At 42.3% G+C, this 18568-nt stretch overlaps 1 protein-coding gene across 1 annotated transcript; it reads left to right on the forward strand.

Annotated features, from left to right (window-relative positions):
• The first annotated feature begins 11117 nt into the window (after positions 1-11117).
• LOC147188040 (B2 bradykinin receptor) lies at positions 11118-12553 on the forward strand. Its single transcript, XM_086100657.1, has one exon. The coding sequence runs from the start codon at positions 11118-11120 to the stop codon at positions 12216-12218; it is 1101 nt and encodes a 366-aa protein (XP_085956783.1). The 3' UTR covers positions 12219-12553.
• The last annotated feature ends 6015 nt before the right edge of the window (positions 12554-18568 follow it).

Consider the following 18568-nt stretch of genomic DNA (forward strand, 5'->3'; position numbering starts at 1 on the left):
CGATAAGTTTGTCATGTCTTAAGTAGGCAGTTTCCCCTCTGTCACGTGCAGCTTTTAGTTTTGGGAGGAGCTCTTTTCTTTTTTGTCGTACGGCATCTGTAAAGTCTTCGTTGATGTAGATGTTGGAGCCTTTTAAGTATTTTGCTTTTTGTAGGATCCTTAATCTGTCCTTGTACTTGAGAAATTTCACCACAACTGGCCTCGGTCGAGGTCTTCCAGGTTCTTGTCTTCCTGTGCGGTGAGCTCTCTCCACCTCAATTTGTCCCTGTATCAGCAGCTTCTCCTTGAGGATTTTTTGAACTTTTTCCTATGTTTCAGTCCACGTTTCTCCCGGTTTTTCCTCAATTCCATCAATTACCAAGTTGTTTCTTCTTGACTGTCTTTCCAAGTAGTCCATCTTGTCTGTTAATACAAGCATGCCGTCACATATTTTGTAGAATTCTGTTTGCATGTCTTTGGAATGGCCAGTTTGACAGATTAGATTTTTTTTAATGTCGTCTACCTCTTTTTGGGTAAAGTTGATGCTGGTTTTTATTTCTTGGACTTCCCTGGTAAAAGTGTCAAGTCGTGAGTTTGTTGAGTCTATTATCATCTTGACAAATCCTTTGAAATTTTCCTGTTGTTGTTGCAGGAGCGCCGTAAAAAGCTCTTTTTGTTGCTGGAGTAATTCGTTTACTTGAGTGAGGGTCAGGAAATCCTCATCCTGCTTTGTGTCTTGCTTCTGTTTGGGTGGCATTTTGTCGGGTCTCGTTGCTAGCCAGTTGTATGCTAGTTTGTGACGTGTCCAGTGGGCTTGCTGCTGGGTGTTTCTAACGTGGCAAGTGGGGTTGCCGGCTCCCTCACGCTCGCTGGCGTTCGGCTGGTTGGTCTCTTTCGATTTCGAATTTGGTTTGAGGATTAAGCGGTTCGGACAATGGATGGATGGATTTCCTAGCGTTCCTTTGTCTTTTTGTCTCGTTAGGTTATTGATACACCTGTGCTGTTTACCCAATCCCTTGTGTTACTCTGTCAGCTCCCTCCTACCCTTTGTCTTGTCCAAGTGTTCGTAGTCCTTCTCACATATTGTTAAATCCATTTCCGGTTTTGGCCTCTCTCTCTCTCTCTCTCTCTCTATCTATCTCTATCTCTCGTGCACTTCCCCCAGCCACACACACACACACACACACAAGCCCGCACACATACACACACTTCACTCGCACTACTTTCCAGGCACAAATTCCAAGGATAAGGACACGACTTGGTTAAAAAAAAAAAATAATTCCAATGAGTCCTCGTTAAGATGGAATGACTTTCAGAAGGACTTAAATATGTCAGAATGGATCACTCTAAATGAATACATCCATCCATATACAGTATCTTTCTTCCGCTTATCTTGGGGTGAATCGCTGGGGGAGTGGAGAACAGAGAAACCCAAACCTCCCTCTCTCCAGCCACTTTGTCCAGCTCTTCTGGTGAAATTCCATGGTATTCCCAAGCCAGCCGGGAGACATAGTCCCTCCAGTGTGTCTTGGGCCATCCCGTAGCATTCTCATGGTGGTTTGTGCCCAGAAAACCTCAACAGATGGCCAAGCTACCTCAACTAGCTCCTCTCAATCCATAGGAGCAGCAGCTCGACCAGCTTCTCACGCTATCTCGAAGGGAGAACCACTACACTCTGAGGAGAAAACGTATTTTGCCCGCTTGTATCCGGGGTTTTGTTCTTTCAGTTACGAACCACAGCTCATGACCATGGGTGAGGTTCGGATCCTAGATCAACCGGTAAATCGGGAGCTTCGCCTTCCAACTTGGCTGCCCCTTTTCTACATCAGACCGAGGCATCACTGCAGACACTGAATCAATCCGCCTATCAATCTCCCAACCCACCCGCCCCTCACACGTTAATATACTTGAACCTCTTCACTTGGGGAACAAACTAATCCTAGACCTGGAAAGGGCACTCCACCTTTTTCCGATGTAGAACCATGGTTTCAAATTTGGAGGTGCTGAATTTTATACCAAAACAGTTTCAAACCGTGTTACGCTCCAATGAGATTTGGAGATCGCAGGTTGATGAAGCCATCAGTACCACTTCATCTGCAAAAAGCAGACATATAATACTGAGGCCACCAAACCAGACCCAGTCAATGTCTTCGCTGTGCTTGGAAATTCTGTCAATAAAGTTTATGAACAGAATCACTGATAAAGGCAAGCCTCGGCAGAGTCCTCGGAGCTAATTTGTCTGAGCTTTTGTCCTTGGCCCGGTCACCCTTGGCAAATAGGTCATAGATGGGAGACCATGCATAGTCTGGCTCAAAAAATCCCAATGATATATATTAATGATAGCTGAATATGTTTTCCCTTTCCCGGACCTAGGTCACTAGCTTCCCCTCTCTTGAGCCAAGCCTTGAGGTAGGGCTCAAAGGTGAGCGCCTGGTAGACTGGCCTGCACTTCCTGATCTCATGGGCTCACCGCCTGTGGGAAAGATCATAGGGGCAGGTACATTGTGAGATGAGCAGCAGCTGAAGGCAGGAACCTTGGCGTAGTGATTCCCACTGACAGATGCTGGCCCTATGGACATGGGATGTCGCCCCTCTGGAGGCCGAACTGGTGAGCGAAGTCAAGAAGTTCCAACTAGAACTCGCCTCAACACAGTTTTGGCTCTGGTGCCAGTCCTCTTTGAGAGGGATGGGACTGTCTTCCACTTTGGAGTTGCCCACATTGAGAGAAGGCAAACAGGTGTGGGCATACTTTTTGCCACCTGCGGCTCGGTGAATGTCCACTGGGGCTCACCTCAGTGCACAAGAGGTTATAGCCGCGTCTCAACTTCGGGTGGCAGGACGGGTCCCTTCTGGGTTTTTTTGTGCTTATGCACCAAACAACTGTTCAGAGTACCCACCCTTTTTGGAGTCCTTGGAGGAAATGCTTGGAGGAAATGCTGGTGAGCGCTCCTCCTGGGGACTCCATCCTTTTACCGGGTGGCTTAAATTTTCACGTGAGCAATGACGGCGAGACCTGGAGGGCGTGTTCTGGGGAACAGACCCCCAATCAGAAACTGAGTGCTGTGTGTGTGTGTGTGTGTGTGTATCTATCTATAGATAGATGGATATAGGCCCAGTGGTCCAGTGGTTTATGCGTCAACCTCACAGTGCAGATGTACCGGGTTCAATTCTAGCTCCGGCCTCCCTGTGCGGAGTTTGCATGTTCTCCTCGGGCCCGCGTGGGTTTTCTCCGGGTACTCTGGTTTCCTTCCACATTCCAAAAACATGCATGGCAGGCTGATTGAACACATTAAATTGTCCCTGGGTGTGAATGTGAGCGCAGATGGTTGTTTGTCTCTGTGTGTCCTGCGATTGGCTGGCAACCGGTTCAGGGTGTCCCCAGCCTACTGCCCGAAGACGGCTGGGATAGGCTACAGCACCCCCCGCACCCCTATGAGGATAAGCGGATCGGAAAATAGATAGATGGATGGATGGATGGATGGATGGATGGATGGATGGATGGATTTAGATATACACTTATATCCCAGCCTCGTTCAATACACCCTGAATTGGTTGCCAGCCAATCACAAGGCACACATAAACGAACAACCATTCACACTCAATCACAACTACAGACAGTTTTGAGTGATCAATTAACCTACCGTGCATGCTTTTGAAATGTGGGATGAACCCAGAAGTACCTAGAGAAAACCAACACAGGCACAGGGAGAACATGCAAACCAGCATTGCCAGTATCGTAAAGTCAATTCTTGGGGAAACCGAGCAAACGCAGAGCAGATACATCTTACAACATACAGTAGATGGGCGAACTCTTCATGTAAAGACTCAGCTCTCAACACGCACCTTAATGAGAGATGGTACTCTTTTTGAGGACAAAAAAATGTCGACGTTTGGGACAGAGAACACCGATGGCTTCAAAGAGCAGCAGAGAGACCATCACGACATCTAAGGTAAAAAAAAAAAAAACATCTCTATGTCTCACAACAGCACCTATTCCATCCCTTCCAATGAGACTCAATAATTATGTCTCTAACAATTTAACATTGGCTCCAAAACATTCTCACAACTGAATGGAATACTACTACCAAGGGAGATTCCACTCAAATCTACACAACTTATAACGGGCAAAGGCCTCTCTTCAATGTGTGTGAAGGTGATGGAAAAAGTGATGCCATTCTTGGTTTGGGGTGTGCCTCTGACATTGGCCTTCAACACCGAAACTCGAGTGGTCCTATCAAGCTTATATGGATGAATTGTTTAAGCCTGCCCCGATGAGAGGCGGAACATCTTCTCACTCAACAAGAAGAGTCTAGTCGTGATAGATTGACTACGCTGAGAACACAGTTGCCATGATGACCTTTTTGTGTAAAGTAATCCCTCATTTATCGTGGTTAATGGGGACCAAAACCACCTGCGATAAACGAAAATCCGCGAAGTAGCGACCAATTAACATATACAGTTAAAACATTTTTTTTAAAGTCCGCAAAAAATTTGGGTGCAAAACAACAGCGAGTCACATAGAGCAACATATACAGTACTGTACTCCATGTATATGGATTTTTTTTTTAAAATGAATATGTTTGAAAAAATCCGCGAAATAGCGAGGCATCACTGTAATTCCTAAATGGAAGTACCATATTTTCTGCACTATAAGGCGCTTCAGATTATATGGCACACCTTCAATGAATGGCCTAGGTTAAAATTGTTTTCAATATAACGTGCATTGCGTAAAATGCATAGAATAGAAGCTACAATAGTGGCTGCGGTTGCACTATGCATCCACTAGATGGTGCTACGCTAAAGCAAATGCAATACAATACAGCTTTATTTATATAGAGCCTTCACAACCGCTACCGCTGTAACATCTCAATGAAAGACAAACGTTATGAAGACAATTGATTAAACAAAAAGGCACACAAATCTTGTGGGCTCACATCGTCATGGGGATCTAAAAGACTTCTAAGGATATTTTCTGTCTTCTTCTCCCTTCGTATAGTCAGTAGTTAACTATGCTTATGGTATTATCTTTGTTTCATAATGGCTACGCAGAGCTCACAAAGTAGTTGTCTGTTTGAGTGCGTGTTGGCAAATGCGCATGTCAATTAGTGTTGGGCAGAACCCTTTTACGTTACAATTGGTTCCTGCTAATAAGAAAGTTACAGTCTCTATATATTATATTACTGTATGTCGGATTATAGGGCGGTTTTTGAGAAAATTGAATCGTTTTAGGTGTGCCTTACAGTGCGGAAAATACGGTATTTTTCTGATGAAGTAATGGTCCATCGAATTAGATTAGAAAATAATCAAACCCAACAAAGTGGTCACTGGAATTGGTTTGTAAAATGTTTTTCTCTGTATGTCAGGTAACATACATTTCACCAAGAAAAATAAAACAAAATCCCAACTCTTAGGAATCCAGATGTGGAAACTGTCATGCTTGCATTCCAGTGGCATTTTTAGTTTGTGCGGCCCGGTTGTCCAGCGCATCAACCTCACAGTGCATAGGTTGTGGGTTCGATGCACCGGCCTCTTCATGTGGAGTTTTCATGTTTTCCCCGGGCCTGCGTGGGTTTTCTCCAGGTACTCCTGTTTCCTCCCACATTCCAAAAACATGCATGGCAGGCTGATTGAACACTTTAAATTGTCCCTCGGTGTGAGTGTGAGCGCGGATGGTTGTTCGTCTCTGTGTGCCCTGCGATTGGCTGGCAACCGGTTCAGGGTGTCCCCCCGCCTACTGACCCAAGACAACTGGGATAGGCTACAGCATGCCCCGCGACCCTTGTTTGGATAAAGCAGTTCAGAAAATGGATGGATGGATTAAATAAGTGAAATCTGTCACAGCAGGAGGTGACAAAAGGAAAGCTGAGCATGCTACAGCCTACCAAAATAAGAACCAAGGCATAGTAAATGGATAGCAGCGGTTAAAAAAAAAGGCCTAAGAACATGACGGAGATGTGGGATCCTTCTCATAGTGGCAGTTATTTATAGGGATCTACAATATCCGACCTTTCCAACTTGCACATGGATCTCATGTCCTTTTCATCATTGTGAGATGCAAATTAACTTGGATGGAATACTGACTGAATATTGCAAACTCTATCACTGCTCTCCATTGTAAAATCCTTCGCCTGCCTCTGCTACTATCCTGTCGTCATCAAATCTTTCTTGTCTGGACATAATCTAAACCCCCGACTTCCTGTCAGTTCAGTCAGTAATTCCATTCCTTTACTATGACTATTAAGAGAGTTCAGATACATTATTCACCGGTGATTATCTGAGGAACATTACCCAGAGACATGATGCACGGTGTCTGCATCATATCTGCTTGTGTTTCTCGATTGGGAGAAAAGTCCTTGAGTGATGATGTTTCGAATTGGTCTTGATGCTGTAAGCAGTGGCATGACTTTTTTTTTTTTTTTTTTTTTAAATGACTATAGTGAAACATCTACAGTAAAGTACAAGCGATGTGACACTGCTGCACTGTTGGGGAAGGACACCTCTTTTTTTTTTTTTATTGACAGCAATACCCTCTTTGTGAATCTGGTTATGTCTTGGAACAATTGTGTTTGATACCAGAGATCTGCCTGCAGGTTTGAGTCAAATTAAATTTATCCTTTTTTATCTTCCTGTGTGTTCTGTTTAACTCGCCAGGGCATAGTTGTGTAACAGTGTTTGCTGCCAGGAAACAACGATGGAAAGTGATCATTAGATGCGTAGATGTGTGTGTGTGTGTGTGTGTGTGTGTGTGTGTGTGTGTGTGTGTGTGTGCGTGCGTGCGTGTGTGTGTGTGTGTGTGCGTGTGCGTGTGCGTGTGTGTGTGTGCGCGCGCGTGTGTGTGTTACATTACTAATCCGCCATGGTCGTATGTCTGTTCATTTATATTCTGATTTGAGGTATGTGAAACAAAAGAGTACAAATGGGTTCGACCTACCTATCTATCTATCTATCTATCTATCTATCAAGGTTTGATAGATAGATAGAATAACTTGTCTGGCAGGTTTTACTCGAATCCAGACAGATTTTGTGAAGATAACACAGGCAGCAAATGAAGAGAATGAGAGCAAATCTTAACTCATCATGTGGTGTCAAAAAATATCTATGTATATATACTGTCGTTAGAGAACTATAACAAAACTAAGCACAAGACTGAGTCAGACATAAAAAATGAATTTGTGTAAATAATTTGTAAGAAACAGATGTGGGCTGTGAATGACGTCATGGTGATGAGTTCTGGATCTGCTCCGATAAAACTGGCCGCAACTCACCACTTCCCGATCAAGCATCAGGGAGGAAGACATGCGGTACATCTGGAGCGTTAAATTCATGAGACGAGGTGAGCGGCTAAAAATGTTTCACGTTCTGATACGGATTAAGAACAGCGTAGCAGTTAAGATGTTGTACTTATCTTGTAGTATACACTGTTATTTCTTGTATTATAATGACAAAAAATACGTAAATGATCGCTACAGTATGCTGTTGTTGATGATGTTCATATACATACATTCATACACACAATATGTGTTTGTCTGTGTGTACATGTACAGTTCCTACTGTATGTAATAATGTAATCTGGTTTGACAGAAACAAACTATCATGAAATTTAAACAAACAAATCATGTTGTTTGGGATTTGCAGAACAAATATAATCATAATAAATATGAATGAAACTAGATGGGGTGCAGATTGACAGGGTTGAATAAAAATAAATTCTTGGGTATCATGATCAATGAGAAATTGATTCATACATCGAAGAGATTCATATGAAATTAAGAAGAAGCATTTTAGTATTCAATTAAGCTAAATGGATGCTTGATTATTGATTTGCTTTGCATCCATAATTTTGCCATATTTTTGTGACTCCAATGAGGGTTGGGGCAATAACTACATAAATTAAATCTAATAACGCTCCAAAAAAGGGCAACAGCCATTCCAAAAGTTTCCTATTTAAATCAAAGTTATTTACTTCTCTTACAATCAAAATGTTTGAAATTCAGACACCCACATCCAAACAACACAGATTATGTGCAAAAGTACAAATTTAAAAACAATGTTACCACAAAAAAAAAAAATGTTTCGAGATAGAAAATGGGCAGATTAATTTATGGAAACATAACTGGGAAGGGGAATATAATTTAACCCTTTCATGCACCCTGTAACCTGAGAACATGATAAACTGTCCACTGTAAAATCCGCTGTCCCTGAAAGGGTTAAAGATTAAAATCATTCACACAAGCGGAGAAGATTCTTATTCGGTACTGTGAAATTATGGAACCGTCTGTGTGAGGACTGTATGTATGTACATACTGTAAATTCAATTCTAAACAAAAAAGTCATATTCCCATGGGATACGGAGATGGAACGAGGGGGGTAGATGGTCTGGAGAGTTGCTGATTAGTACTTATTGATAAATTCATGTTCACCATCGTTTGGTGATTTGTTTTTTTGTTATTATCTCTTTGGATCTGCGTTGTATCGTGTCTACGATCTGCGATTTATAATGATATCATATCCATCCATCCATTTTCCGATCTGATTTATCCTCAAAAGGGTCACGGGGGGTGCTGGAGCCTATCCCAGCTGTCTTTGTAGGCGGGGGGGGGGACACCCTGAACTGGTCGCCAGCCACAAGGCATAAATAGACGAACAACAATTTGCACTCACACTCACACCTCGGGAAAATTTAGAGTGTTCCGTTAACCTGTCATGCATGTTTTTGGAATATGGGGGGAAACCGGAGTATCCGGAGAAAACCCACGCGGGCATGGGGAGAACATGCAAACTCCACACAGGTGCCGGAATCGAACCGTGCGCCTCTGAACTGTGAGGCGGATGTGCGAACCAGTCAACCACCATTTTTGCTTGCTTGTTGGCGTGTCATTGTTGTATTTTTATTGTTTGTTTCTTCATGTTCAAATAAAGCTCCATTTTCAACACTTTATATTGGTCAATGATAACGTATGGGGGAGCAAAGAGAATCGATTAGAATCGGAAAATCGGATTTCATTTTGCCCAAATCGAATAGTTATACAGTATTTCAAAATGTACCGTACTTGATCGTAACACACACCGTGTATTGAGATACGGAATGAATTGTCTTCGATGAGAGATACAATCCAGGTATGATATTGGTGATGATTTGAATATCTTGATATATAATTAACCTGAACAGTTTGAGCTTTGGAGGGCTTTTACACGTTCTTCTATATTCATAAATATGACAAAGGCTAAAGCGGTATTGGATCGAATTGCAATCCCACTGAATCGAATCACTCGACGTGAAGAGGGTACCGTTTTTGAATCATAACGGACCCTACACATGAGATATGTATTCAAATCATCTTATCTTGGAAAGATGCAGGCCCCTGATATATTTGTCATACATGACAAAGATTTTGTTGAATTTTACTCCAGTGAGTATACTTATTTTTTTATTTTGCACGGCGATGCAATTAACCAAGTTACTTCCACACACCAGTGTTTTCATTGTTTGTTTTTTTTTGTTTTTTTATCCTGTTCTCATCCACTTTTCAAATTGTGTACATTCAGGGCGGTTCTGGATCAATTTCACTGAGGGGGCCGGGCTGGGGCCAGGGGTTTTGATGGGGGGGCACATTCAACCCAGGGCTAAAAAGACAGATTCGAAATCTTATTTGACTTTTTATTTCTTCAGACTTTGAAATTGTAGTCATAACATTACAGTGATGAGAAAAAAACAGTATTAAGAGGGCTAAAATGTCTGCAAGCGTAACAATACGCCGTGTCCATCTGTTGAGAATATTCAAGCCAGGGGATGATATGGTACCAGCCTGCCGGGGACAAAAATTGCAAATACACTGAAGCTAGATGTTTTACATGCATATAATTATCCAAATTTAAAAAGGCAATGTCTTATATATTGATCCTGTTAAATAAAAATTAAAATAAAAAGGGAGACTAAAAAAGTTACACACACACACACACAAACACGCGCACACACACACACACACACCGCGCACACACGCACACACACACACAAATAGCACTCGTGTCGTGGTAATTTCCTTCTCTGGCAGTGGCGGTTCTGGGGGGGGCCAACGGGGGCCAGTGCCCCTGTAGCACCGATTCTGGCCCCCCCTGTGGCCCCCCCTCCGAGTGCAGATTACGCAGTCGTGCCGAGTCGCCGACGCGAAAGGTGGAACCAAAGCGCGTGATTTAACATTCTAGTCGGACCCTTTAGGTGCGCTGCGCCATTTAAAAATGAGCGGGAAAATGAGAAGCAGTCCGCAGAGAAGGAAATTACCACGACACGAGTGCTATTTGCGTGTGTGTGTGCGTGTGCGTGCGTGCGTGTGTGCGTGTCTGTGTGTGTGTGAGTGTGCGTGTCTGTGTGTGTATGCGCGTGTTTGTGTGTGCGTGTGCATGCGTGTGTGTGTGTGTGTGTGTGTAACTTTTTTAGTCTCCCTTTTTATTTTAATTTTTATTTAACAGGATCAATATATAAGACATTGCCTTTTAAAATTTGGATAATTATATGCATGTAAAACATCAGCTTCAGTGTATTTGCAATCTTTGTCCCCGGCAGGCTGGTACCATATCATCCCCTGGCTTGAATATTCTCAACGGACGTATTGTTATGCTTGCAGACATTTTAGCCCTCCTAATAATAATAATAATAATAATAATACATTTTATTTATAAGCGCCTTTCAAGACACCCAAGTCTGAAGAAATAAAAAGTCAAATAAGATTTCGAATCTGTCTTTTTAGCCCTGGGTTGAATGTGCCCCCCCCATCAAAACCCCTGGCCCCAGCCCGGCCCCCTCAGTGAAATTGATCCAGAACCGCCCCTGTTCTCTGCGGACTGCTTCTCATTTTCCCGCTCATTTTTAAGTGGCGCAGCGCACTAAAGGGTCCGACTAGAATGTTAAATGACGCACTATAGTTCCACCTTTCGCGTCTGCGACTCGGCACGACTGCGTAATCTGCGCTCGGAGGGGGGGCCACAGGGGGGGCCAGAATCGGTGCTACAGGGGCACTGGCCCCCGTTGCCCCCCCCCCCCAGAACCGCCGCTGTGTACATTCCCAATTTCACCTTTTTGACTTTCATTTGTTTAGTAATATGTTATGCATAGTGACACTGCTCTTATTCTCGGTTTTCAGATGGCTATGAATGCATCGATCTCAGAAAGCGATTCCTGCAACTACACTGCCACCTTACTACTGCTGATGTCCACCCTACAGCCTCCATACCTTGGTGTGATCAGCTTCGTCGGCTTCCTGGGAAACAGTTTTGTGATGGCTGTCTTCTGCCTTCAGAGAAAGAACTGCACTGCGGCAGATGTTTATTTAGGTAACATGGCTGCTGCCGATCTGGTCATGATGACCTGCCTCCCTTTCTGGGCTTTCACTATCGCTCGTGGACACCAGTGGGTTTTTGGAGAAGTTCTCTGCAAGCTTGTCAATGTTGCCATATACATGAATTACATCTGCAGTATACTGTTCCTGACACTGGTTAGCTTGGACCGCTACCTTGCTCTGGTGAAGCCAATGAACCCCAGTCGTCTGAGGAGACCTTTGTGGGCCAAGCGCATCTGCCTGGGGACCTGGATGCTGGGATTCCTTTTTTCAATGCCCGTGTTACTATTTCGCACAGTGAGATATGTACAAAATGCCGAAGTAGATGCATGTATCATGGTTTACCCTCACCTGTCCTGGAGGGTGCAACACAACATTTTCATTAATGTATTTGGATTTCTAATACCCGTTATGGTGCTAAGTTACTGCACCTGTCATATTGTGGCTGTTTTGAGTAAAAATCATGTCAGAGTTCTCCCTGGAATGAGGACAGAGAGAAGAGCCACCCACTTGGTTCTAGCCGTGATGGCTGTCTTTCTCTTCTGTTGGACACCACACCAGGTGATGCGCTTTCTGGACACTCTAGAATACTTCCAAATAACTTCTGGATGCATTTGGGGCTATGTTCTTGACCTCGGCATTCAGCTGTCTACTTATTTGGCGTACAGTAATAGTGCTGTTAACCCCTTCCTTTTTGCTGTTGTGGGAAAGCATTTCAGGAGAAGGGCAAAAGAGGTATTTGTGAAAACTCTGAGTCATTGGTCAAACGATGTGACAACCAGCTTTACCTCAGTAAAAGTCAACGGAACACACATGAATAAAACTGTTGAGATCTTGACTAAAACAAAACAAACAGCACTCTTTGTGAGCGACAAGGATAAGCCGGAAGAACTCGATGGTTATTAGACAAAGTTCAGCCCTTTTCACACCACTTTGTGTTTGTAGTGAGGGGCCCTGACCACGGAGTGGAGCATTGCTGGCCGATACGGCGTGGCAGAAGACTTCTACTTCGACGGCAGGGCGCCTTGAATTGGAAAATCTTCTATTCACGAGAGGTCGTGGCATGACGTCAGACAAGCACATCCAAGAGGAGATGGGGCTGGCATTGTGATTTCGTGTTACTTTGAAGGGGCAGTGGGGAGGCCCCTCCTGAAGACGAGCAATTTAGACCCTAAAATTGTCAACAAATTTAGATGGGTATCTAATTTACTTACTTCAGAAAAGCTTCTATTTACACAGCTAACTGGTTTTATTAATGTCATTGAAAAAAATTTACTCTGGTTTTAGAGTGAACCACATCACCAAGATGGTACTTTTAATGACCTTAGACTACATTATGATGCAAAATAGTTGAGTGTTGGTTCTACTGGATTTCATACAGTAGACCACAATATTCTTTTAAGATGCCTCAAACAAATCGGCAGTTGCTGTACACAAATGATTCACATCCTCATAGACAGGACTTTTATGTTACATTTGGATACCTGCCTCTCTAAGGCCCATAAAAGTCACATATGGTATGCCTCAGGGTTCGATTTTAGACACAGTGCTTTTTAACCTATGTTCCATCTTGGTGATGTCATCAGAAAACATGGAGTCAACTTTCACAGTTGTCTCCAATGTCTCCGCATAACACAAAGTCAACGGATGCACTTTTTAACCGTATTGTAGATGTCAAATCCTGAATGGCAGGAAACTTTCTCAAGTTTAACTAAGATAAAACTGAAGTCTGAGTCATTGGTCTCAAGGCAAAAATACTTTTACCTAAATCACAATTACCGTCTTTTAATCCATCCACACAAGTGGAATCCCTGGGGATGATTTTAGATTCTGGGCTGACTTTTTCCACACATCAAACTAAATCGGCGTTGACCTTTTTCAGGACATTACCAAAATCCGTCCCATTCTCTGTCATGCCAACACAGAAATGTTGATGCAAGCTTTTATGACCAGACCAGTTGAATAGACTACTGTAATGTCCTGCTCTCTGTTCTTCCCCAAAAGAGTATTTCAGTTTTATAACTTTTGCAAAAGTCTGCAGCATGTATCTTGGCGAAGATCAGAATTACACCACCCACATTGCACTGGTTTTAAAATCACTGCATTGGTTCCCCATGTGTTTTAGGCTCTAGGTTAAAGTGGGGGTTCAACCAAAAATATTCTTTACGATATTATACGCAGCCCCACTAGTCTAAAAACGGTATTCTGATTAATATTATGTTTGTGGAATATGAGTACAGCAGTACAATCTACCCGATTTTTTTCCATGTCATGGGGCGGCCATTTTTGCCACTTGCTGGCGACTGAAAATGACATCACAGTTGCTCAAGGCTCAAGTAACAACCAATTACCCGTTTGCTCAGCTTCAGCAAACGGGTGGCATGTGTGATGGTAGGGATTGGGGTGGGATAAGTAAACCCGTAATTTTATGTTTGACTTTGTGGGGTGACGCCTGAGGCGCAATGATTTTAAGCACTTTGAGCGGCAATTTCTGTATGAAAGGTGCTCCATAAATAAAGTTTTGATTGACTGATTTTGGCTGACTTATTTACAGGGAACATCATGATAAAATTTCAGATGAGCCTTTACTGTTTCTCGGCTGCTCATCTTCTCATCTTTCTTAAAATGACTAAATTCAGCTCTGCCTTTTGCAACAGTGAAAGATAAATCTTGTCGAGGTACTGTCGAAGAAATCTGTTCTTACTTCCTGTGAGGCTACTATGCCAGCACTTCCAAATATGGGCACGCTGGCGGTCATTATTTCATGTTGCGATACGACTCTTTCACATTGAGCCAGTGCAGTGTGAAAAGGGCTTTGAAACGCCAGAATGAGATGGTCTGTTCATGTGAAGGTAGTGACAGTGGACGTATCGGAAGAATTATGCTGAGAATGAAGCTACTATTTAGAAGGTAAAGGTATTTGAACAATTCTCCGAACGATCTAACAGACCACAGATGTGGGATCATATGCGGTAATGGGCCCCTTTCTTACACTTCTTAACGGTACCTGTTCAGGGTTGTGTGGCACTGGAGCCTATCCCGTCAGACCTTTGGCAAGAATCGTAGACAAATCGAGAATTTTCTCCCACATTTGTGAACCGCGTATGATCAGGCATGTTTATTCTCCCCCACCCCCCAACACACACATACACACACACACACAAAACATTGCATGACACATAGCTCACGCCAATCATATAGAATGACATATAATACCAGACAGTTTTATAAATTTCATATTCAGTGATATTTATTTCCAAAAGGAAACATAATGGTTGCACCTTGGGAGACTGTGAGCAACATTGAAGTACAAGGCAGATTTGAAAATCACAGGCAGTTAGAAAAATAAAAAAACACACAAAAGCCTGACCATCTGAACAATGCGGGGCGATACAATCAACGGCATACTGTGCGTAGTTATGTGTCTGGCAATATAGCATGCAGGTGCGTCTTTTTGTATTTGACTTATCTCTTTTTCATGTTGAAGATTTGAAATGTATGTATTTTTTGAGAAGTCTTTTTTTTTACGTGGCTTTTGCGTGCATTCGTACCAGCTTTTACTTTTTTGTCCTTTTTCACGTGTAATGTATAGAGTAGCATAAAAAGAAATAATGCTGCTGTGTCACTGACTACACAATTTGAGTCAGGAGCAAGTGGCACAGTCTACATGTTCTACTTAAGCACTGTATTAGCTGTCAGGTAAATGATGAATATGAACTCCACATACAAATTTCAAATGCTAAGAGGTCACCAGGCTACCTACCAAAGCAGTCGTATTATTCTTTTCACCTGATGCAATATGAAGCACTCATGCCTCCAACTGGGTCCTATTTGTTGATATTTCCATTTGTTTTCTTTAAATCCAGATCCAAGCTAAAAGACTAGAGAAGTCATGTTCAACAAAAATTGCACAATCACACTCATAGTAACGGCTGCTACTTGATCATGTATTTGAGTTGTTGTTTTTTTGCATTATGGCTTTATGCTGTGTTCTGTTGTCATTCACTACTAAATACCATACCATATGTATGTTTTCCAATGATCCATCCTTTTTTATAATGAGCTTCCAGATTAGGGTCATGGGTGAGCAGGAGCCTATCCCAGTTGACTTTTGGCGAGACGAAAGATTGGTTACCATTCGACTGCGGAAGTAAAATTACTATCCCTAATCTTTTTTAAATCTCAAAGTAGGAGTGATCCTGACAATACAATCCAAAACAAAAAGGGCCCTGAGATACTCAAAGAGGTCAGGGGATATATGTTAAAAGATCTGGATGTCATATTCAGGAACAAATTCAACTTCTCCTTTTTATTTACAGATGGAAATGTTTGGATTCGAGGCAACACCAATCACAGGATGCGTTACATTCAGTTTCAATGACGGATTCATACATTTATGTACCGCGGTTTTCCTGACAATATCCTTTATCTTATGTATGCTCTGACATGACCTCTGAATAGATTCATGCCTGTGACCCTCGTGAGGATAAGCGGATTAGATAATGGATGGATGGATAGATTCACAATACATACCTGATACTTCGAATGACCTCACAAGGGACTTTTTTAAATTGGGGAACATATTTCTACACTTCCAACCACAGACTAAATACAGTGGAAAGCGAACTTGCACACGATATTATATGGATGAATTGTTTAATTTCAAATCCCATATTTTCTGCACATTCAATTTTCTCAAAAGCTGACGTGTGCGCCTTATAATCCGATGCGCCTTATATATGGATCACTATTCTGATTTCTTGGAGGTAGTATTTTAAATCTTCCATAAAGCGCCTTGTTACAGCTGCAGTGGTTGTGAAAGCTCTACATAAATAAAGCTGTATTGTATTGTATTCCCTTTAGCGTAGCTCCATCTAGTGGATGCATAATGAAACCGCAGCCACTATTGTCGCTTCTATTCTATGCACCTTATAATGCGGTGCGCCTTATATATGAAAACAGTTTTAAAATTGGCCATTCATTGAAGGTGCACCTTATACTCCGAAGCATGTTATAGTGTTGAAAATACGGTCATTTAACCACTTTATTTTAACCTGCTACACTTTCATTTGGCCACTGTGCACACCTTGTTTCTCCAAGAAATTACAGTGGGTTAGTGTGCATGTTGAAGGTGCACATACTGTAAACAGCATATTAACGAAAAACACACCAAACATTTAGTTTTCACTCAAGGTTAAAGCCATAAAGATGTCAAGGGAAATGTTGATGAAACTCTAAAGCTGTTGTTGTCATGTGAAATGTATTTTGATTCGAAGCTCTAACAGTGTACGTCTGAATACTGATTTGTCCTAAATAGTTTCATTTTCTTTTTCTTTCCTATTTTTCTGCTTTTACTGCACAGCGCCGTAGCTCAACAAATTCAAACTCAATCAGAGAACAAAATATGTCGTGTTGCACTCGTAATAGCCATGTGACATGAATGCTATGGCTCACAGTCCACCTCTGCGATGCTCTTTTCCTACTCTTTAATCGCTAGTTTGTACGATTGGTTCTGGGAACACCCATTACGCCAATTTGGAACTTCGAGATTGGCGACCAAGCACGTAACGAGTCCGTATCTGTCCAATGCTGGTGCGTCGATGGAGCTTCCAGCTATATAGTTTATACAGTACAAAGACCTAAGTCTATGCGCACGATCGCATATTCATTTAGTTGGGCTTTAAAATTACGTAAAGTATTGATTACATCCGTTGGAAAACAGCCATTTGTTGAGCCAATGTTTTTCATTACAAATATCCCACTGGTCACCAGAAAACAAAAATAATGTTTTCAAAGAGTATGAATACTGCCTCGCTTACGCTCAATTCACAACAATACTTCAGAAGGACACAATGAAATTATTTTGTTATGACATCATATATCAGTGCCATTAAAAAAAAAAAAGATGACGATACTATCGTTTATCGCGGTAGTTTCTGGGAAAGTACAGTACATTATCTCGAAAAATGAATTGTGACAGGCCTACTTCCATTGCATGTGGTGATTCTTGGCTTTGCTGTAATCTATAGTCCAAGTTTACTCAAATTTCTAAGGCATTTCATTTCGCGACAGCATCATTCATTCTTCACTCACAATTTCTGAGTAATTGTAATTCTTTGTTAAACAAGGCTTGTCTCCTTTTACGTGATTACTTAAAATTATATAAAACAACAGACTTGTTTATATTAGAGGACCTTCAAGCGCAATCTTTGCAGATACTTAAATGGTGTGAGGTAGGGAAATGTCATTAACCGTTCATTGGTAAATGTACATTATGTGAAAATATATTAAACCTCTGTAGACATTATCATAACATATACCGTAAATTCCGGGCTACAGACCGCACCTGATTAAGAGCCGCATGCTCAGATTTATGAAGAAAAATCTATTTTGTAATTATATGCGCCGCACCGTACTATAAACCGCTGGCCAATGAGTAGGCGGGGGTTTGCTTGTGCTTCCCTGCCACCGTGGAGCGCCTCCGGGTGAGGCGACTGACGCGGTCCCCCGCTGAACCCCCGCAGAAAAAAAATGCAAAATTTCTTAAGATTGAAATAATCTCCATGTTTTTATGAGCATGATCAATGCATTTGCACAACGAAATCACGCTGAAGCACATAATAAGAGGCCAGACAAAGAGAGATCTTGATGTGCATTTGCGTAATTACGAGGAGAAATACTGCAGCCCACTAGGCTTTAAATAGAATAATGCAAATCATATAAATGGGAAAAGACATATGAAATTATTTCTATAGTCAGCCGCTTAAAAATGATCATCGTTGGCAGCTTTAGGCCCGATGCTGCGCGGCTCAAAACACAGGTAAAATGTGTCCTCTCGTGGCCGCTTGTTTTCAGTATGACGGGGGTGGGGGGGGGCACCTTTTTTAATTACAGTCCGAGTGAGAGGCAAATCAAATGTCAGAGGGTCTTCGTCCATATTTATCATTTCATCTGGGCTGATGGAATTCTCCGCTATCTTTGTTTGTGTTAATGTGCGGAACGAAGCAAGTTTGTCCTCGTAATTGGGAGGGAGCTGCTGACACAACGTCGTGCGTGCCCTAATAGACAGACTTTTCCATTTCATGAATCTATAACACCACGACGGCCCACCTTTCAAAGCTTTAAAAGCTTTGGTTGTCTTTTTACACTGGCTCAGTTCTTCTTGCCGGAGCCTCCACCTTCGCACCATCGACTCGTCTATGCTAAGATTACGGGCAGTAGCTCGATTTCCTTCTTTAACTGCCAGAGTGATCGCT

This window comes from Hippocampus guttulatus, chromosome 20, assembly GCF_054856545.1.
Source record: "Hippocampus guttulatus isolate MCC_2025c chromosome 20, RoL_Hgut_1.0, whole genome shotgun sequence".
Taxonomy (NCBI): domain Eukaryota; kingdom Metazoa; phylum Chordata; class Actinopteri; order Syngnathiformes; family Syngnathidae; genus Hippocampus; species Hippocampus guttulatus.